General features: G+C 36.8%; 1 protein-coding gene across 1 annotated transcript; it reads left to right on the plus strand.

Annotated features, from left to right (window-relative positions):
• Positions 1-4,060: 4,060 nt before the first annotated feature.
• Positions 4,061-21,663, plus strand: MCOLN3 (mucolipin TRP cation channel 3). Its single transcript, XM_070941076.1, has 13 exons — positions 4,061-4,282; positions 5,763-5,930; positions 6,370-6,523; positions 8,743-8,827; positions 8,905-9,001; positions 10,071-10,170; positions 10,742-10,854; positions 10,945-11,094; positions 12,201-12,302; positions 12,425-12,547; positions 12,906-13,112; positions 16,210-16,340; positions 21,624-21,663. The coding sequence occupies exons 1-13, from the start codon at positions 4,061-4,063 to the stop codon at positions 21,661-21,663; spliced, it is 1,692 nt and encodes a 563-aa protein (XP_070797177.1).
• Positions 21,664-23,246: the final 1,583 nt, after the last annotated feature.

Below are 23,246 nucleotides of genomic sequence, written 5' to 3' on the forward strand. Positions count from 1 at the left end.
GCCTCTGGTTGGATCCGATCGCGCTTTTGAATTATGGAACTAGGCCAGGGAGAGGGTCCAGTCGTGTTTTTAAGACAGACCCTTCGCGGGACGGAGCTTGCTTTTTTTTGGTGCCCCGAGAACCTTTCCACGAAGGATTTATAAAGGACGAAGCGGTAAAATTCCAGTACTGAGCTGTCGCTGGAAGGAGGAATATTTAATTTAATTTTTTAAAGCCTTTCTACTGGACTAAAAAGCTCTTCTCCCTCTTAATTGGGGGATTTTTGGAGTATTTTAAAAATAATAATTATTATTTAATATTTATTTAATATCACGTTTGTTTGTTTTTCTCAAAAGGGATGGTTCTGTACTTGGGACAAACTCTAAGTTTGCATCCCCCCTTCTGTTGCTAGGGGAGGAAATGATTTTTATAAAATTGCATATATTGAAATATATGCATATGCCATCTAAACATGAAGGTGGCATTCTTTTTTCCTTCAAAATTATAGTTTCACTAGAATACCAATGGGTATAGAAGTGATCAATTAACTGTTAAAACCTAATTTAATTCATCAGTATAACCCTATGTTGACTTAATGGAAATATTCATTATTCTAATTAAGGTTAAGTTCTTAGATAGGTGGGCATTGTTTTAGATTCCTCCTTAGTTAAATTGACATTTTAAAAAGTTTCTTCAATTGGAAGACTTCTGGATTGTGATAAAATCCCTTCCTTCCCATTCAAATGAATAGTTATATGAATGTATTGCTGTCTTATGCTTTATTGTGGAGGTAATTTTAAATCTATATGCCCTTTCTTTGTATAGTAGATTTCTTTTTAGGTAATTGGTGTTAAGTTTCTTCAACTGGACAACTTAGAGGAGAGTTCGTACATTTAAAAAAACTCTGGTTGATGTTAAAATATGTTCCTTCCCATTCAGATTAAAACTGTTATGGAGTTATTGTTGCCTTATGTTATATTGTAGAGGTAATGTTAATTCTGTATGTCCTTTCTTTAAAATCATTTTAATGAATGGCACTATGTTATTGGTTATGCAGATGAATCATGGCTATTTATCATTCCCACAAGCATGATCACGCTGCATATCTACAAAAACAAAAAACCCACATCTTTCTGGAGGCTATTTTTTTATTTGAAGGATATTTGAATAATTTTCAAAATTGTGGAAAAAGCTAAAATGCTTGGATATCTAAGTGAATGAACAAAAGCTTTCTAGAACTTTGTTTTTAACTTCAACTGAGTATGCAAGGTTAATCATAACTCCTTTTTCAAATTCAACTGGCTTTTTAATTTTAGCTTGTAGAACAGTTCAGTTCCTTGAAGTGGATTTTAGTTACAGGGTGTGGTATAATCCATCAGTGGCTAGAATAATTGAGACTCGGTGTCAGAAATTTAGAGTCTGCTTCTGTGAGACACTTGTATAGTAGTGTTGACAAACCATAGATGCCCAGCTAAATCTACCACGCTTATTTATTTTATAAAGCTACTCTGAACTTCCTAAATACAAACCTAATAAATATGGAAAATATACTAATTGTATTGAATTGAAAAATCTGGCTAACTAAATCAAAAGTTTCAACAAGTGGTAGCACCTTGTCTAGTTGAACAGTGGAGCAGGGACTACTTGGTACTTAGCACTTGGATGGAAGTCTGTGAAGAATCTCATGTATAGACTAGCTTTGAAAAATCCTATAAGGCAGTGGCAAAATCATTATCAGATTGTAGCCAAAAAAAACAAACAAACCCTTATGTTGTCATCAGGAGTAAAATTCAACTCAAGGATATGATTACATTACTGGCTTCCTGTTCTTCAAAGATTTTTCTGAATTCTGGTCACTTTCAAATGATGATACTAAAAATGGATTCTGGGATTTTATATTCACTAATTAACTCTATGCATACAGATACTTCCTCTGGCTCTGATTTGACAATTTAAGGGTAAATCAATAAAGAACGAGAATGTTTAGCATTATATTTGATAAGTGGACTGCAACATTTATGTAAGTAATTTGGGATCAGGCCCAGTTTTGCATGGGTTTTATGTACCTTGTGAGATTGTGAGCATCCCTGTTGGGCTAGCAGTATTATAGAATCGATATGATATTAATAAGCCTATAGGAATAGGCAGTCATGTGGCACAAATATGATAGTTCCCACAAAATAATTTAATATATGAAAATATTTTTATACTGCTTTAGAATAAGCAGAAAATCAGTTCTTGTTTAAATGCCAGTGTCAAATGAGATAACTTATAATGATTTTCCTCCCATTTATCTGCATATACTGTATCAACATTTATGTTGATTGCTTATTTAGTATCCTATGACTATCACTAAGTGTTGTATCTTATGATTTATGATGAATGTATTTTTATGATTCATCATAAAAATAAAAAGTCATGACTATGATCATGATTTATCACTAATAGCTTTTATGTACAATGAGAGCTTATGCACTGAAGACAAATTCCTTGTGTGTTCAATCACACTTGGCCAATATTCTATTCTATTCTATTCTATTCTATTCTATTCTATTCTAGTCTAGTCTAGTCTAGTCTAGTCTAGTCTAGTCTAGTCTAGTCTAGTCTAGTCTAGTCCAGTCCAGTCCAGTCCAGTCCAGTCCAGTCCAGTCCAGTCCAGTCCAGTCTAGTCTAGTCTAGTCTAGTCTAGTCTAGTCTAGTCTAGTCTATATAATTGATATAAAAATTTCTGACATGGATATGTTTTGTATTTTTGCACATCTACTGATGTGATATTGTGGGTTGGTGCTTTTTGAGAGAAAAAGAGAGGAATTGAGGAATCTGCCACATATACTATAGATCCTGGACCAGGGAAGAGGAGGGAAGGGAAGGGAAAGAGAAGGGAAGAGAGCTACTGCTTTATAGATTAGCTTCTTTGTCCTTTATATGCATAGGAATCTGTTCTCCAAATATTGCTTCTTTTGTTTTTCATAGCAATACCAAAAGTGCAATTATATTTCTTGAGCACATACAGTCCTCAAGAGTAAATTCATTGAATTTAGTTAACCTGGTTTTCTGGTATCTTCTGCATTGAAGATGCTGATGATACCTTGTCATCATTCTCACAGTGGATTTGCTTCCTACCTATTGCCTTTCTACCGAGACATGAATGGGAGAAAACACAATTTTTCAGATGAGGGATCTGCCTCTGAGTACACTTACTTAGGAATGGAGCTGCACCTGCTTTTAATGTTTGTCCTCTACGAAAAACCTATGATATATTAAGGCCAATGTTGCAAATACAGCACTAAATAATTCACATGCCTTCTGTGAAGGAGAGGGTCAATAGAACTAGAAGGAAGTTCAAGCAGATTCTGTGATATTTGTATTCTAAGAGCAAACAGAATGTATTGTAATTTCTAGGGTTCCTAATACTAAAAAGCCCAGGAAGTTGTTTATGGAAGCTTCCCAGTGTGCTAAAGTTTCTTGGCTCACAGTATTTCAAGAAATTGGATTTAAAAATTGGTTTGTTCTGTGGCTTTTCTCTGAAAGGGTGATCTGTATGAGAGTAAGAAAGAACACACAATTATTCATTTATTGGACTTCTAGACCATTCAGAAACCGTGATTCTCAGCCATTTCATGATGTTGCAGAAATCAAGCAAGAGCCAAGGATGAATGTGCATGTATGAGAGAGGGGAATTTTTTTAAAAAAGAAGTTTTTTGAGAAATAACTCTTGAAACAATATCCAACTGTAAAATCTAAACAGGAAAACTGATATACAAAATAATGTGTTTATGGAAAGAACTTCCTTATGTTTGGTTCCAAAAATAGTGCTTTCTATGATAGGAACGTGAGAACTGTGGGAGAACTCATTTTTCTTCACTGTTAATATCTTTTTCACTGCTATGATTAGCTGATAAAATAACATTGACTGGCTATAATTTGGCATGGATGGTGCTGTAATACTTGTAGTTCAGAGTTGAAACTCTCATTGTTAAAGGAGACAATCACACCTTGAGTTTTAGATATGCTCACAAACACATGTATAGCATCTTTGGTTAATCATTCCAATATTGCTAATGTTTTTCTGTTCCAGCAATGGAAAATCCTGAAGTGCTTGTAGGCAGCTGCAGTACTCAGGATGATGAAAACTTATACAATGTCAAGCATCATTCATCAATGTGCCAGCTTCTGGAAGATCAGTTGAGAAGGAAACTTAAATTTTTCTTTATGAATCCCTGTGAAAAATTCTGGGCCCGAGGAAGGAAACCGTGGAAGCTTGTCATACAAATTCTGAAAATAGCCATGGTTACTATCCAGGTGAGGTACACAGCTGCGATACAATTATTTTTTTTTAACTCACACATTTTTGGTTACTGCAATACAAATTCAAGAAGTTATAATCAGTTAAGTGGCAACCCTTGATTTACTGATGCTTTGAGAATTGTGTTTTCAGAACCATCTATATAGTATTTGAAACTTTCAGACCTTAATACAGGTAGTCCTCGACTTATAACCATTTCTTTACCAACTGTCTGAAATTACAATGGCATGGTCATGTGATTAGAATTTGGCAACCAGCATATACTAATGATGGTTCAGCATCCTAGAGAAATGTGATCAGCATTTGCAATCTTCCCAGCTGGCTTCCAACATGCAAAGTCAATGGGGAAAGCTGGATTTGTTTAGCAATCACATAATTAAATTAATAACCAATGATTCATTTAACAACCGTGTCCCCCCTAAAAAAAGATTATAAAATCAGGTACAATTCATGTAATAATTGCCTTGCTTAGCAACAGAAATTCTGGTCACAATTGTGATCGTAAGTCGAGGACCATCTGTAAATATTGAAATGACCTCAGTGTTCTTGCACCCTGAATACTTTGGAGGAAAATATTTTTGTCAGGTATTTAGTATTGACAAGTTTAATAATATTATATGTATCCTCATCATATGTTCTCCATCTGTGTTGTATAAGAACTTTCATGAGTGCCAACTAACATAGCCATCTTGTTTAGGAATTAAAGGATTTTTAGTCCAAATATCTAATGGGTGCTAAATTGGGGTAATGGACAGAATGGGCCATTAGTCAAGTGGAGACAATGAACAATATCAAGATTACAGCTGCAGTTTTGTTTCATTTCATTTCATTATTATATGTGTCAGTCTTAAACCTTTTAGTAAATGCTCATTGCTCATCAACTATTGTTTTTCTGTGTGTTCAGAATACAGTATAAAAATGTCCAATATGAACTATACTAATATTATCCAATGTTTTTATTCAGCAAACCATATCCAAGATCAAAAAAATAATGCAGTTGTAATATTGAACGGGGCTAAATTATAAAGGTAACAAGAATATAATTATTATGGTACATAAATTTAGGAGAAGGCTTGATCACTGAATGAAAATAAAATTTGTAAAATAGGGAGGATGCTACCCAGCTCTCTTTTTCTACATGCTCAGTTACTGATTTATTTACAAGGTCCCTTTCATACTCCCAGAGTAAGATGAATCTACCAAAGGAAGGAGTAGGGAACGGTGGAAGGGATAGAACCAGCTAAGAATGCTCCAAGAGCTATAAAAATTAATGTACTTGTGGTCAGAATGAACTTATTGAGTATTTTAGCTGAAAGATTCCCTTTCTGTTGCAACTGATACTAAGTTCATACTACATATGAGCTCCACATTTAATGACCTGGGTTGTAATTATCAATACGTGACCAATATTTGTGGAGAAAAGTTTACATTACAGACTGCTAATATTTAAATTTTTTTGGGGGGGGATATTTTCAGCTTGTAGTTTTTGGGCTAAGCAATCAAATGGTGGTTGCATTTAAAGAAGAAAACACAATATCCTTTAAGCATCTATTCCTGAAAGGTTATACGGACAGCATGGATGACACCTATGCAGTCTACACGCAAACCGAGGTCTATGACCAGATCTCCTTCACAATAAACCAGGTAAATTTTTATATATATATATATATAAAAAGCATCCTCATATTGTATAAAAGTAAAATTATACACTGAATTTAAACTAAGCTTGAAAAAAGCCAAGTCAGTATATGTGAACAGATATGAACAGAAGGAAAATCAGATTGGTTTCCTGTACCGTATAACTTACATTGGCTCTAATGAGTCAAGAGATGGAGACCTTTTAATTTCATGATAGTCTCATGAGATAAATGTGACATGGCCAATTGGCCCATAAAAATGAGGTTTTCTGTAATTGAATCCATTTCACTGAGTTTTATTTGAACCTTAGTCTTTATAATTCCATTCATAAGGTCAATAAATCTGAAAAGCAGAATGTTCCATCACAGACATTCTCTTGCCTCTCTAATTAGCTCAGTTTTAATTATCAGACAGCTCCATTAACTGGTTGTCCCTTGTCGCTTAGTTCTTACAGCTGCGTACTATTTCTGTTGGAAATCATGCCTACGAAAAGAAAGGAGCTGAAGAGACGCCCATGGCAATATGTCAGTACTTCTACAAGAGAGGAATTATCAGCCCTGGAAATGACACTTTCGATATTGACCCAGAAATTGAAACTGGTGATATACTGAACCACTCAAATCAGATAGATTGTTTCTGTGTGTGACAGAGAAAGGAGAATGAGAGAGAGGGCGAAAGAGAGGTCAGAAAGAGAGACAACTTGAGGAAAGTCATAGTGTTTAAAAGCAAATACATAGTAATTTCCAGTAACATTACAGTATAATGAATAGACACTTCAGATATTTTATTAGGCACACTGTACAGGAAGAAACTCAAGTACCGCAGATAGTCCTCATTTACCAATTGCTTCATTCAGCAACAGTTCAGAGTTATGACAACAGTGAAAAGGTATATTTAAGACCAATCCCCGAACTTTTAGCTGTTGCAGCATCCCTGTGCTTTGCAATTGGTGTGTATTTATAATACTGTAGACACAGCATCCCATCATCATGTGATTGCCATTTGTGACCTTCGCAGCTGGCTTCCAACAAGCAGAATCATTGTGGAAAATGGCAGGAAGTCACAAGTCGTGGTCACATGACATTTCGCTTAACAACTTGAGGTGATTTGGTTAATGACCGCAGTGGAACTGACATCCTGAGCATGGCACTGTCACGTGATGTTTCACTTCATGACTATATCACTTAGCAAGTGTGGTTGGTAAGTGAGGACTACCTGTTCATTGCAGTCTTGTTTAAGTCATTATGAAAACTGCAGTAGTGATGTGAGTGCTTCACTTAATTCCTTGCCCCATGTCACTCAAACAATGTCAGCTTCAGTCAGACCTAATATGTTCCATACAGCTGTACAGGGTTTATATCTATGGAGATTCTCAGTCATCCAGGTCATGGTTGTCCCGAAAGTGCTTTTTCAAGAAGCAACTGGACTTTCTAGAAAGTTGCCTCTTGAAAAAGCATTTTTGGGGTGTACGTGGTTTAGTTTCCAAGTGGCCTGATACTCTGCTGATAAAAATTGCTGACTCGTAGGCCAGTGTGATGACTCTATTGTAATTGTATCTGAAGCAGGTTCTTCATACCGGTAATTATTGAACAGAGTTAAGGGTCCATCTACTTGCAAGATACTGTAGTATAATCAAAACCGAAACAGATTGCCATCCCTCTTCCACAAAAATGTCTTGCCAACTCAACATTGCAGACATCAGTTGTGTAATCTCAACACTAATTGGTGATTCAGGTTCAGGGTGAGATTTACCATTAGGCAAAGTGAAACAGTCAGTCAGACCGCAGACATGTGACAGAAAGCATTAGTAACCTGTTGGATGACATAAATGTTTGCTGTGTGGATTATTTTGCGCTCTTACTCTTTTGCCCTGAAGTATTGAAGAAAACATCACCTTACGATACATTTACAAAGCCAGTTAGCTTATGTTCCTGACCTGGGCAGGGTGCCATTCATGTTCATGTGCTTTAGGCAAATACCAAAATATCTTGGCTGACTCTGCCCTGTCTTTCAGACTGGACCGCTGAAACTTTGTGAATAAACTTAAGTGGTCAGTCAGTTCAACATTAATTTTGATTACTGAACATATATAATTATTGGTAGTGTCTGTTATGGTAGTTCAGAAGCATTGTGACTTCCTTTTGGAGTTTGGAAATAGTGACATAAATAATAATCTCTTAGTGAACTAATGTAGTAAATACTGTATATGTGCACAACATTTCCGAACAATACTGAAGGCTGAATTCTGTAAGGACGTCTTAGCTCAAACTTATTGTGTTTGAAAGATATTAAAGGACTGTTGAAAGATTGAGGGTCTTTTCTTGATATATGTGTATGCAATTACGATTACATTATAATTATAAGGACTTTTTGAATTACTGTTTCTTCATTTTATTTAGATGTAAGTAATTTATAACTGCGTGGAAATATCGTTCTATAGACATAAATAGAAGATATTCTTTGTAACCATAGAAATAATATTGTAATTCTACACTTATTTGGTATTAGGGTACTGATCTGTGGATCAAGTATAAAATTTCCTTTTTTAATTTATTTTTAAGTAGCAGATATTTCCAGGGATTCTTTATCAAATAAGAATTTCCACAAGGCAGAAGTTCAGTAAATGTATACATTAAATCAATGAAAAAACATAGCTGCTTTTTTCTTGCAAGTATAAAGAAAGATTTTACTTCTCATATTATTTAGATAAGACTACTAATGACCAGACTGGATTTAATTTCCTTATTACTGATTTTCTGTCTTCTTCAGCTTATGAAATGTCGAGTATTTTCTATATAAACCATCTGTCTTCCCACAGAGTGTCTTTATGTGGAGCCAATCCTACCTCTGGAAAATGGGACACTGAGGAAGACTCCTTTCAATTTCACTTTAGACTTCCATAGGTGAGGAGAAATAAAAGTTGTTGATATTCTTGCAGATTTTTGGTAATTCTGAAATAAAGCTCCAGTCTCTATTCTAGACTTGTGACTCTGACACTTGTGTTCAAACTGAAGGCCATTAATCTCCAGACCATTCGACAACATGAACTCCCAGACTGCTATGATTTCACACTAACAGTAAGTAAAAACCTAGAGTCCTTGGAACTTTCTGAGCCGGTTGTTTATTTGCAGATAAACTAGGTAGCATCATGAGTAGAAAAGCAAGTCAAAAAAAAAAGTTTGAACTCCTGATGAAGACTTGTAATTAGCCTTTTTCTGAAGGGCAGGTTTGGATGGGAGAAATGGGCCTAGATTGTGTCAACTTCTTCTTAAAGTGGACTGTTGCAGTATATGTATTAGCAACTTAGGAGAAGCAGAGAATGAAGTAAAACTATGAAGCTGAATCTACATCAAGAGGCAGGCACCAGTGATTTATTGCTACCAGAAAATTGCCTGCCCACAGCTGCAAATACCGATTCAGTAATTCACCTTTTCTCCTTTTAGTAAGTTCAAAACATATTTCTGAATAGTTAGCTTTTTGAATTGTATTAAGAATAATATTAATACTTTTGCTTATGTATGTAACTATATTCTAATTGTGCATTTTAAAATTTGTTTCTATTTCTTTTTTGTTGATGGTAGCTGATGGCTATCTTGAATACTCCTCAGATGGAAAAGTGCAATAAAACCCTAATAGTGATAAGAATAGCAATATTTCTAAAACAATACTAAAAAGATGGAGAAATTGGGTTATGTTCTCTCATAGTTTGTTATTTTTTGTTCCAGAGTTATTCAAATATAGTCTTCCTTCATTTTATTTCTCTGTCTTATTTTTAAACTGCTTAGATTTTGGAAAGAATGGTACAATGACAGAACTAAATGCATAGGCAAAAAACCCCAAAACCCTAAGCATTTTCTGTTTTTTACAGGACATGCTTTTTTATATGCCACCACTGCTTCAAAGTTATACTTCAAGATAACTATAAGTCTTTATGGCTTCTTTGAGAAGAAGAATAGATAGATGGATGGATGAATGAATGGATGGATTTTGCTTTTGCTTTTATTTCCTAAGCATTTGGCATAAACTGTTCAGATTTTTTTAATTTGCTAGATGGATAATTCTCAAATTCAACCTATCTGAATTAGTGAGTGATAGAAGTCTTTAGAAATAATAATAATATCTTTTCTACCTCCATAATATCTACAGATAGTCTTTGATAACAAAGCTCATAGTGGAAGAATTAAAATAAGCCTAGACAATGATATTGCCATCAAGGAATGTAAAGACTGGCATGTTTCTGGATCGAGTAAGTTTTTTTAAAAAAATCATAGTTTTGTTATTATTTAGCACTTAGTGGTTTTATTGAAGGTCTTGTGATGCATGAAGTTAAATACAGTATTTGCTATAATCTGCAGTAACTATTTTTTAAAGTGTGTGGGTCAACTGGGCACACAATTTGAATATGAGTGTGTTACATCATTTCATCATTTGCTATAGTCCTTAAAAAGTCTTTCTATATGATTAATATTTACAGTATATTAGAAGGGAATTCCCCACAATGGGAAATTTGCCCCAAATGCAAATAACTAACTTGAGAGATAACTTGAGAGAGGAGGAGTTTTCTTTAGACTACCGAAAGGTGTGAAGCATTCATTCTTTTTGATGGCTCTGAATCCTTTAATTATCCACCTCTCCCTTTTTCAATGACATGTATTGAAAGATTAAGTAAGATGAAGGCCTCTTCTCCATTATTAGCACTCTCTCAAGGCAATTTCACGAAGAAAATTCCCCTACAGATACAAAAGAGTATGTGTCCTATCAGAGTATCAGGTTAACAATTACACATAGACAAGTAAATCAATCTTTTTTCCCCCCAGTACAGAAGAATACCCACTACATGATGATCTTTGATGGTTTTGTCATACTGACATGTCTTGCATCACTGATTCTCTGCACACGATCTGTAATTAAAGGAATTCATCTACAAAGGGTAAGCTTATGTTTGTCAGTATCTCTTAATAAATGTAATTGCAGCTTCTCAACAGCAATTTCTCTTTTCTTGCCCACTCACATATCCTAGGAATTTGTGACTTTTTTCCAACATCACTATAAGAAAGAAGTATCTTTCTCTGATCAGATGGAATTTGTCAACGGATGGTATATCATGATCATCGTTAGTGACCTTCTTACCATAGTTGGTTCTACATTAAAGATGGAGATACAAGCTAAGGCAAGTGACTTGCATGCTGATTAGATGACCTGAGTTCCAGTTTTGGAAGTCCCAATTGAAATTTTATTGGCCAATCTGAATTTCTTATTTTCATAGTTCAGTTGAGTCTTCAATTGGGGAAAATGGTCAGATTGAGAAAACTGCTGCTCCACAGAAAGGACTTTTCTAGCTGTATATTTTGCCTAACCATGGTAATTTTATTATAAATTAGGAATGAGCAGTATGTGTGCATATCATCAAAAGTCTATTAATTTGTTGTGCAGCTCACTTGTGCTCTCTGTTTACCAGGAAACAGCCCTCTATCATTTTTTGTCCCAATTTTTTTATCCCAACTTTTTTGCTGTCCACACACCCGTACTCATAATGCAATGTGCGTGTGACCCCTCCGCACCCGACTTCCGCACATGCACACACAACCCCAGTGCATGCACAAGACCCCCGTCCCCCGTGCATACACGTGTGACCCCCCCCTCATGTGCCCTGCCCCCCTTCAACTATTTTTGGCTTCTAGGTTGGTGTAGGAGGCCTTCCAGGCCCAAAACGGGATGCGGAGTTAGCGTGTGCACCCCCACCCCCCCGTGCCCTGTTTTGGCTTCCAGGTTGGTGCAGGAGGCCTTCCAGGCCCAAAACGGGGTACATGGTGCCCCATTTTGGGCCTGGAAGGCCTCCTGCACCAACCTGGAAGCCAAAATGGAGTGCAGGGGTACCGCACAAGGCCCCAAAATGCAGTTCGAGTGCCCCCGCGCATGCACCATGCGCAAGCGCGTCCCCCATATGTGCCCCACCCCCCACGCATGCGCGACAGAGACCTGACAACCAGCTGGCCAGCAGGAGGCACACACACATATGCGCGGTGGAGCTGGGCTGGGGCGACGGCTGCCGTGCCCGCAGAGAGGGCTCTGCATGCCACCTTCCAAGAATGGTCTTGTCTATCTGTTAATCCAGCAAAAATATTTATTTATATGCCAGCCATCTCAGTGTCAAAAGTCAAGAAAATACAGTGTTCCCAAGTATTAAAATGAATATGAAAGGGTTTTTTTTTCTGGGCACCCCACCTGAAATTCACTCAGTGTAACTTATTGAATATCATCTTAATCTTCATATAGAGTCTGACAAGCTATGACATCTGCAGTATCCTCTTAGGAACTTCCACCATGCTTGTGTGGCTTGGAGTGATCCGCTACCTCAGCTTCTTTCAGAAATATAATGTAAGGATCTTCTGGAACCTTCATGCCCTTGGTATTTATTTCTATTATTATCTGGCAGTACTGAATACCTTTGAAAAGTCTAATGAGTATCTCTGGGTTTTTGTTTGGGCCTTGTTTTTCAGCTGCTTATTTTGACACTCCGTGCAGCATTGCCTAATGTCATTCGATTTTGCTGCTGTGCGGCTATGATTTATCTGGGTTATTGCTTCTGTGGCTGGATTGTGCTGGGCCCATATCATGCTAAGGTACTGTGATTGGGATGTTTGTCATCTAGTTTTGTATCTGATGTGTCTTGCACAAATATTAACAAAATGAGCATGCTGCCAAGATATCTGAAAAGGCCAGTTTATCTCTTTAGTTATATAACTATATATTCTCACCAGAATATGGAGTTCTCATGTATAAGTATATATTCTCTATTATCTGAGGCATTGATGCAAACGTTAATAAAATATGGTAATAACCTGTGTTTTTCAAGGACTGGTATTGAGTAAAACCTGTAACATTTATTTGCAGTTTACTGTATTTGGCCAGTATTTTTTAAACAACTTGAGCAAAAATGGAAATAATATTCTTTTCTTTTGTCTGTTTGTTCTCTTCTAGTTCCATACCTTGAATATGGTTTCTGAATGTCTTTTCTCTTTGATAAATGGAGATGACATGTTTGCTACTTTTGCAAAAATGCAACAGAAAAGCTACCTGGTGTGGCTGTTCAGTCGGATTTACCTCTACTCTTTCATTAGCCTCTTTATCTACATGGTCCTGAGTCTCTTCATTGCCCTAATTACAGACACGTATGAAACAGTGAAGGTACATAGACATTTACTATAGGATGTTACGTTTAATCTTTTAAATATGAATTTCCCAAAGTTCTGAAATAGTTTTCTGAATATGAAATGATTTTGTTCATTTCATTAGTCTTCTGTACATACAGAGATATTCTATCTACACCTTTGCAAGAATTCAGCCTAGCATCATGACATCATCATACGACACAGAGCTCTGATAAGTTCATATTTACTGCAAGTAAGCAAGAAAGGACCATTTGCATGATGACATCATGATGCGGGGTCATCATTTATTCCACGGGTATCAAACTCACAGTGTCGCGTTGCTGTCACATGACGTATCGTGACATTTTCCCCCTTTGCGGAGCTGGGGTGGGCGTGGCCTCCACATGATGCATCCAACCAACAGGCCGCCAGTTTGACACCCCTGATTCATTCCATATCTGTAGTGATAAACAAGTTTTTGTGTTTAAATTTTGTTTGTTAGCATGGTGGGACTGGTTCTAAAGAACGACCAAGACTGAGGTTTAAAGCTGTAACCTATTGCTTAATTTCCCAACTCTACTTTAATCTGAGCTGCTGTGTTTAATTTCCCTTGGGCAAGAGGGCATGCACTATGATAACAATTGTTTTTCCCTTTCCATTGTCTATAATATGAGGGAATCTCTTCAGAAGATAGTTTGGGTGCTCCAATTTCCTAATGTCCTTTGTAGGCCCTAAACTGAATTTAAAAAAAAAAGAAAAAGAAAATCCATCAAGCAACCTTCTTGCAATACCGACATGAGAAGACCCCAGGAGCAAGACAAAAATTTTAAGTTAATGTTATGTTTAAATTGAATTACAAGGACATTTAATTCAACACAACTCCTATGATTACTCCCTCTCTATTATTTAATAACTGCCATAGCAGCCAACAGCACCTACTGGTAGCTAACTTACGATTTGACAAAGCAGGTTTGGCTCTGGTTAGCTTTCATATGGGAGACCAGTTGAAAAATCTAGTGCTGTGGGAGGTTGAAAAACCATCCTGGAAGATGGTAGAACCATATCACCATTCCTGGGCAATAAAACTGAATGCATATATCCAGTGGTGGGATTCTACCGGTTCGCACCAGTTCGGTAGAACCGGTTGTTAAGTAGTTAAGCAGTTCGGAGAACCGATTGTTAAAAGAAATCTCCTTTTGTTTTTTTCCACTTTACAAGGTTAATCCTGTAAGGAATTACAACATTCAGTGTTGTTTCCTAGCCTAATTTTTATTGCCTTGCTTACGGAAACTGCCTCTCCGGCAGTATGACTTACTGTTGCTTCTGGTTCTGGAGGGGTTTTTTTGCTTGACTTTCTTAAAGGGAAAGGGTTGTTTTAAGCTTTTTACACTGCTGTTGCGAGGAAATACTCCCCTGTTGGAGTTCTTCCAGCCAGGGTGTAATGATCAGCACTTTGAAGAAATAATTGAATAACGAAGCAGAAGCTTTTAATGACAAGGAACCAAGATGAGTGACATTCAGCAAGGCTTTTTGGCTAGCTAGAAAGATTGACATTCAAACGTGAGTTTACATACTTTTTGACTTTTGGCCTAAAATTGGTTTTTGGTGATGTTTAATCCTGTGTTTAGTGATGAGATAATTTTCCCTATTCAGCTTTGTTTGGAAGGAAAAATATTAATCTCTGTTCCTGAAAAGTAGCAGCTTCGGAAATCTGACTAGTTCTGTGTCTATTTGTTCTGGTAATTGGTATAACAAGCAACAGATACTCTGTTTGCTCCTTTGCTTCATTCTTAAATGACTCTCTGCTAAATGGTTTCATTTTATGAGCAAGAATTGGCTGCTGATAGTTATCATTGCATTTTAACTATTTTAATTCCTCAAGGTGCTGATTTGTAACTCCAGTTTGCAGGTATTTCTAATCTAATGATTGGTATTTAGGGCAGCTTTTTGCAAGCAAAGAAGCTTTTTGTATTTTTGTACAGGTAATCCTTGATTTACAACAGTTACAATGGCACTGAAAAAAGTGACTTATGACCATTTGTCACACTTACGACCATTGCAGCAAACTGTCATTAGGGCAAAGAAGCGATGCCATATGACCACCTGGCCACACCCACCTGGTCACATGAAGCACCGCAATTGTGAAATGAGTGACACGGTTGTTAAGAATGCTGCAACGGGCATAAATGATGACCAGTCATAAGTGCGAGGACCGGTCAAAAGTGCGAGGACCTGTCAGAAATCACTTTTTTCAAGCCCTCTGGGTAGTTTTTTTGTGCATATGGACTATTCAGAGAGCTGAAAAAGTTATTTTGACCGGTCCTCGCACTTTTGACCGGTCCTCACACTTACGACTGTCCTTACATTTTACGTTTTGCGCCCTATCTTGTCACCGTGGTGAAGAGAAGCAGTTGTGAAATGAGTGACATGGTTGTTGAGAATGCTGCAATGGGCATAAATGTGAGGATGGTCATAAGTGTGGGGACCAGTCAAAAGTGCGAGGACCGGTCAGAAATGACTTTTTTCAGCCCTCTGAGTAGTCCCTATAAACATAGCCACGGCCACCCGGTCACATGATCAGCTAGCCATGGCCACCCAGTCACATGACCACCAAGCCGCACCCACCCAAATTAGCCACACCCACAGAACTGGTTGTTTAAAAAATTGTATCCCACCACTGCATATATCCATGTAAATCCCAAAGAGCTGGGGAAGATGGCTTTGCTTTTTGATTTCAGAATGTTCCTCTCATATGAAAAAGTATAATTTGGCAGCATAATTTGGAAGAGATCTGAATATTTCCTCCAAGGCAATTAGTCTGCCTGGAGTCCTGAGGCCCCAGGTTGTGTTCCCCTGTCATTTCTACCAGTCTTGAAGCCAGTTCAAATGTAGTTTACAAATCCATCCTAATCTCTAATCTTATGTGGAATCTTGGGGAAAGACGGATGAGAAACAGGGTGCAAGAACCTCATTTTTCTACTTACTTTTAATGGCTTCTAACTCACCAAGAGAAACCTCTGACCTTTCCTATTTTTCCTCACCCAAGGACTCTTTAAAAATTGTGTTTTTCATAGCCATTTAATATCCACTGGAGTTGGACATGAGTAATTCTACATAACAATTATTTTTTTTAGCATTACCAGCATGAAGGCTTTCCAGAGACAGAACTTCATTCATTCATAGCCCAGTGCAAAGATCTGCCAAACTCTGGAAGATACAGATTAGAAGAGGAGAGTCCTATAAATATCTTCTGCTGTTGTAAAAGGTTAGTGATTAAAGGACTGGGTGACAACTGCATCATCTGATAGCTTGTGGTTTTTTTTTTTTCCTTTTTCTTCGATGTTATATTCCATCCTGGGTACAAAGCTGAAGTTGGCTGCTGTGAGAACAGAAAGCAGGTTAACAGGACATCAGTCTTGAATCTAGTGAAATTATAGGCACTTCCGCATAAGCTTAGGTTTGAAAGCTGCTCTGGATTCCCATGATCCCTCAGTATCAAGTCACATTAGAAAGCTGAGCTACTTTATTTCCAGCTTTGGTAAATGGAAGAGATTTTTTTCCAAAACATTCTGCTTTCATTTCCCCATTTGAGGAGTTCATGCCATAACTTTTCTTCTGGCTCTTGAGCAAATAGAGGAAATGCTGACATGCCAGCTCTGCAACTCCTCTCAGGCGCCTAGAGGAATGGAGCAGGAGTTCAATAAAATGGGATGTTTTTTTCAGATGCTTCCTTTTCAGCTCTGAATCTGTTGGCTTGAATAGTTTTGCTAGGGTACTAGTTATTTTCTCTTTTCATCTTTTCTTTTCATCTTTCCCTTTTTAGTGTAACAAGGATGATGGGACTTTCTTTTCTTGGAGCAGGATAGATAGAAGATAGATAGATAGATAGATAGATAGATAGATAGATAGATAGATAGATAGATAGATAGATGATTGATAGATAGATGCTCTTTTCAGCTTTGCAAATTGTCAGAAGTGAAAGCAATTATTGATTTATTTTAAACTGTTTCTGAAGGCTTGAGGAATAAAGATACCAGTGGACCTTTTAAATAATGGTGCATAAGATAACTTAGGTATTAGTTATATTTTTGTAAAGTGAGCAGCTGTGATTATCCCCACTAATTGTTTATTTTTTTTAACATTAAGATTTCTAACGTTGCCCTTCTTATTCAGCATGACTTGTTTTATTAAAATTATTTTCTTTAGATCAATAGATCTTATTTGATTTATAAAATGGGACCATTTTGATTTCTTTCTCTTTATCATATGTTTTGCGTAGCTGGATAACATATCTCTGCACCTTTTCCCCTTCTTTAGGTCTTAATAAAAATATTGGCAATAATTGCTGAAATTAGTTGGAGATTCTGGAGCTGGACAATCATCACAGATTCACTGAGAAATAATCAAAGAGGAAATTCAAATATAAGAGGCACAAAATTGTCATAAATGTTTTTGGAATATGTGCTGGTAATCATGTTAATTCTAATTTATAAATTGAGTCATAATTACCATATAATGGACAGCTTAAATTTGTTATGAAAAACAGTGGAAAACTAAAATTATATTGTGATGTTACAGGCACAATGTATGAATAACTTACATGAATTAATCACACAAGATTTTCTCAGTTTTCTATAGGTATCTGTAGATTATCTGAAAAGTAAAAGAGAGCAAATGGTTTCAGTATTTTCTCTCCGTGTGATTTGACACAGGTCACTAAAGGACTTTTGACTCCCAGTTGTTTATAAAACACCACAGAAAATAAAACTATAAAAATGGTTCATACCCTTTCCTTGCACAACACTAATTGAAGGAGATTGATAGTGGAGAACCAAGAGTGGATTTTGGTTCCTCATCAAATTACATCTTTTTCCTGATGTGTTCCACAACTTGACAACTTTTAGATTTAGAGTTCTCAAGTTTAATTGTTTGTTGAATCTGTTGAATTTGTGAATGTTAGTTCTTCAGCCAATATAAAGATGGTTGGCCTCGTTATTTATTCTAATTATTCTGTGAAAGAACTCCTATTTCGAACTTAAACAGCCTCTTATCAATTGCTTTCATGTCTAAGGCAGGACTAGAATTCACAGGCTCCTGGTTTCTACCTGGTGCCTTAACCACTGTTAATGCCCTGGGTACTCTATACCAGAAAAATATTCTTAAACTTAATATTTTACTATTTTAAGAAATGCACCGCCATGTTTTAAATAAGTTAGCTAGTAGCAAACTGACCTTAAAAAGGGAAAGATCATACCTCGTATCAGAAAAAGTTATTTTCCTTTATGCAAAATCTTATCTTTACTGTTCAACATCATTTAGGACCCAAATTGGTCTTCCAAGGATTTAATCTGAAACACTAGGATGAATGAGAATATATCAGCAAAAAAAAATCATTGGCCAGGGCAACCTTAGTCAACATACTCTAACATTGGAAGCGTAGACATTTCTAAAATCATGCTGGCAACAGATCTGTAGATTGGAAGTGAGGGAACAGAGATATTTGCAAAAAGATTATTGTCCTGCTCGGAAGAATGGAAGAGAATGTATGCCCATTCCAAGCCAGTATAGGTAGTCCTCAATTTACGACCACAATTGAGTCCAAAATTTATGTTGCTAAGTGAGAAATTTGTTACGTGAGTTTTGTCCCATTTTACAACTTTTCTCGCCCCATTTGTTAAGTGAATCCTTGCAGCTGTTAAATTAGTAACACACTTGTTAAGTGAATCTGGTTTCCCTGTTGACTTTGCTTGTCAGAAGGTCGCAAAAGGGGATCACATGATCCTGGGACACTGCAACCATCATAAATGTAAGCCAGTTGTCAAGCATCTGAATGTAAATCAGGTGAACATGGGGATGCTGCAATGGTCGTAAGTGTGAAAATAACTCACTTTTTTCAGTACCATTGTGACTTCAAACAGTCATTAAGTGAACTGTTGTAAGTTGAGGACTACGTTACAAGCTTTAAGAAAATGTTAGAGAATCAACACAGCATTGGATCCATGGCCCTTCCCTGAGCCTGCCTCCTTCTGGTTCTTTCTGAAGTCAGGGTTCATTAACATCAGAATCTGACTGAGTCTTGAAGGGTTCTCACATCAAGGCCAGATTCTTCTCCTTAGGGGGAAAATCCTATGGTTTCAAAATCCCCTAGCTCAGGGGTGTCAAACTCGCGACAACACATTGTCGTCACGTGATGTATCACAACTTTTCTCCCTTTCGCTAAACCAGGGGAGGGCGTGGCCACCGTGTGATGCATCCAGCCCACGGGCTGCAAGTTTGACACCCCTGCCCTAGATCATAGGGTTAAAACTTAAGCTTTGTACTGGTTTAATCTCTTTCTAAAATTACTTACAGGAAAGAAGAAACTTGCAGTGTTTGCTCCTAAGAAACAGTTTCACTAGGAGTAGACTTTCATGACAAGTATTTGTTAGACAGTATTGGGCTTTGGCATTTAGTGGTTGTGCTCTAGACTAGAGGTCTCCAACTTTGGCAACTTTAAGACTTGTGGACTTCAACTCCCATAATTCCTCAGCCAGCTGGCTGAGGAATTATGGGAGTTGAAGTCCACAAGTCTTAAAGTTGCCAAGGTTGGAGACCCCTGCTCTAGACCACAAATTTCCTAACATTTTACTGTGGCTGGCAGATGATCTGCAGACCATAGGCAACAAAACAGGAAATGACTGGGCTTCTATCTTTATAGGCAGGTGTCCTGACTTTTGATTAACCAACTGCTCAACAGTTTCCCTAGGAACTGGAAAAGACATATTTGAGCAAAGCTTCAGAAACAAATGTAGACAACAAATTATTTAAATGCAACTAAATAATGTTTTAATCCAGTTACAGCCAACTTTAATGGGTATTGTCTTATCTTTAATATGCTATCCTAGTTTTGGCAAAGGCCACAGGAGAGGCTGTTACTGGAAGGACCAAGCTGGGATTTTCATCCTTTCAAGGAGCTTTCTGAAGTAATTTTTTTCAAAAAAGTAAAAATGATACATCAAACTATTGAAGACAAACGTATCTCTTTTAATTATTACCTCTCATGCCCCCCCCTGGAAAGTTTTATGGCTGTCATTCAGTGCTTTACTGCTTGATTTAGCATAGCAATCTTAGAGGGCTCCAGGGCTTGAAAAAAATAACTGTGGAGACCACCTGTGATCCACAGGTTTCCTACCGCGTCAGTCATTAAAGTTCAGTACCGACTTTTATTTGATGCTCTTCCAATTACAGTAGATGGAAATAATTGGATTGACACATTTGAATTCTTTGGTCTATTCTTAGATAAAAAGAGATCATTCAGTAATAGAGAACTGAATATTTTATTAGAGTACATAATAAATGTATCATCAGTGCAATGTGTTTCTCAAATCTTTATATTAAGTAAATGCTATCTGCTTGCAGTAGAGCAAGAATGGGCATAACATGAAATATGCTTAATTATAGTTCTTAATTTTTTCCTGTCTTAGAACTGTTAAATAATTGTATAAAAATCTTGAAATGAAACTTGACTTTTATGGATGTCATGTTATATTGGAAAGCAAATCTGAAAAATGAAGAAAACCTATTTTTAGACTCAAATTTTCAGATGCAGAAGCAATAATTACAGCACAAACTGCTGACAAAAGACAAAAGAAGATATTATAATGTACTATGTACAAACTTTTGAAAGTATAAAACATGTTGGCTGTTCTCATTTTGTAAAATGATACTGTAGAAAATAATATATTATTTTGAATGTATGTCCGAATATTATATTGAATGGTACATAATATTAACACTACAAATAAATATTTCTCTATCCAGTAATGTCTTTGTGTAATTTAAAAAATGATTTCATATTGTAGTGGTATGATTTCATATTGTACCAATATGAAATATATATATATCTGAGTTGGGGTCTAGAGGAAACTCCCAAAGGAAGGAGAATATAAAGTTGTAGAGTTGTATGATTGGAAACAATATTTTGTTCTGCTTTACTTAAAAGTCTTTTTATTAAGTATCTATATCCTACCTTAAGAAATCAACAGTAGTGAATAAATATGGCACATTGTGTGATGGTATTATGAAATACAAATAAAATTGAGTTGTATTTTTCCCAATTCAAATTGGGCTGAGTGAAAGTCTTATCAAATCCAACCAGGCAATATTGAAGCTCAAAACTTAAATGTTAAAAGTAGCTTCCCCTTAAAGGTTTACCTAGTAAAGTTGGTAACAGGGAAGGCTAAAATTAACATTTCTAAGCCAGAAACAACCATCTTCAGTTACTATTATTCAGGCAAACTATATATGTTAGGCCAGTTAGGAGCCTGGGGAGGTAAAAACGGCATTCTCCACACACCCCCAGAGGCCCTCTGGAGGCCAGAAATAACCTGTTTCCCGGCCTGAAAATCAGCTGGCCGGCGCACGCACGCAAGCTGGAGCTGAGCTAGGGCAATGCTCGCGTGCCCATCGATATGGCTCCGCGTGCCACCTGTGGCACGCGTGCCATAGGTTTGCCATCACGGTGTTAGGCTATATCCACCTCTAATTAAGTTCTCTTGTTGCTTTTTAGTGGCCTGTTTAATACAGAAAAAGACTTTGTGCAGGACTAAAGTGCACAATTCAATCTGAACATATTTCTTCAGTCTATTAAAGACCATTGCTATGTTTACCTCACGTTGAATTTGCCTATGGACATAGTTATGGCTATAAATCTACCACCACCATTATCTATCCGAAAGCTGTCAATTCCATATAGAATTGAATTATACTGGATCTCACAGCCTAAGAATTGTCCTCATTAACCATACTAACCTGGTGGTCAATGGTTCCGCTATTCAACCTGTCTCTTGCCCTTTCCTGTCCTAAAGTTGCATGGAGGTTTACTGTATAATGAAACCTGACAAATCTTGGATACAATTGAAGAGATTCAGATGACACTTAGAAAAGGAAAGTGCCTGTAATGATAAGATAGATACATAGATAGATGATCTCTATGCATAGGGCTTCTACTTGTAGTGGAAGTCAGATAGTAATCAGATGGAGGAGTAATTCCAGGGCATGGGATGTATTTAAAAATTAGGAGAAATAAAAACAAGCCCGCTAATCCCCTTTTCCATCCATTGTTGTGTAAGAAGCTTTCCAAGTTTGAGAATATAAGGGCAAGGACTTATCAGACAAATTCTGGAGCTTTTGAGCCAGACAGCATCAAAATGTCTTTTGTGATGAAACAGTCTTTCTTTTGCTCCGCTCTTCCACTGCCTCATAAGGACATCCTGTGCTTTAAGAACCATATTTAGGCTGCAAATATCCAGAGGACTATTTGGTAGTAGCAAACAACTTGGGTTTTCTATAACTCTTGTGATGCCTTGTGGTGATCTGGGATTTTTGCAGCCAATATATCCATGTAATCAAATTTGTTGAAGGCACAGCAAGAGGAGAGATTTGTGATTTTCAGGGCAGCTGCTTGTTCTGCCTTCACTATGCATATGTACACTTCTGACTTCTTCACATCCACTACTGTCACTGTCCAAATCCCATGAACCAGTTTTAAAATCACAATTATTCTCACTCTAGTTACCAAAAACTCTAAATCGGAAAAGAGTAGTCTTTTTACAGGGAGCAAAATCATTCCCACCCTTACTTTTTTTAAGATTAGGCAAGATGATCTGCAAACATCCACATGGCAGGACAAAATAGTCTCTCCACGTTTCTCTGCTATCATCTAGTAGTCAATCTAGATTTCTGCAGTCAAATATGGTTCAGTAATCTTAGTTTTGCTGCCTGTTTTGTTGCAGACACAGAGGCAAAACAATCCTTACCCAAGTCTAGTCTCTTTAAAGTATTAAATAAAAATAATAAAGTTAGCCATCAAGACCCCAACCACTTTTCCTTAATGTTCTGATCATTCAATAAATGGATTTTTGATAGGCCCACAAAATAGGCAAGATACTAAAAAGTATCTTTTTGCTGCCATCTAATGACCATTTTAAGTTTTTGCAGCCCAAATATGGTAGGCCCTAGTCTTGGGGTGCGGAGGGGAAATGTTTTGCTGCAAGTAAGACATAAGTCATAAGTTTATTTGTCAAGCATATATAAGATAACAGGTAAAAGTATAAACATAATTTGAATACATGAAAAGAGTAAGTAAAAAGGAATATTAGGACAAGGACGGTAGGCACGCTGGTGCACTTAT

This window comes from Pituophis catenifer, unplaced genomic scaffold (genome assembly GCF_029215685.1).
Source record: "Pituophis catenifer annectens isolate HBS135680 unplaced genomic scaffold, rPitCat1.0.hap2 SCAF_3, whole genome shotgun sequence".
NCBI classification, from domain to species: domain Eukaryota; kingdom Metazoa; phylum Chordata; class Lepidosauria; order Squamata; family Colubridae; genus Pituophis; species Pituophis catenifer.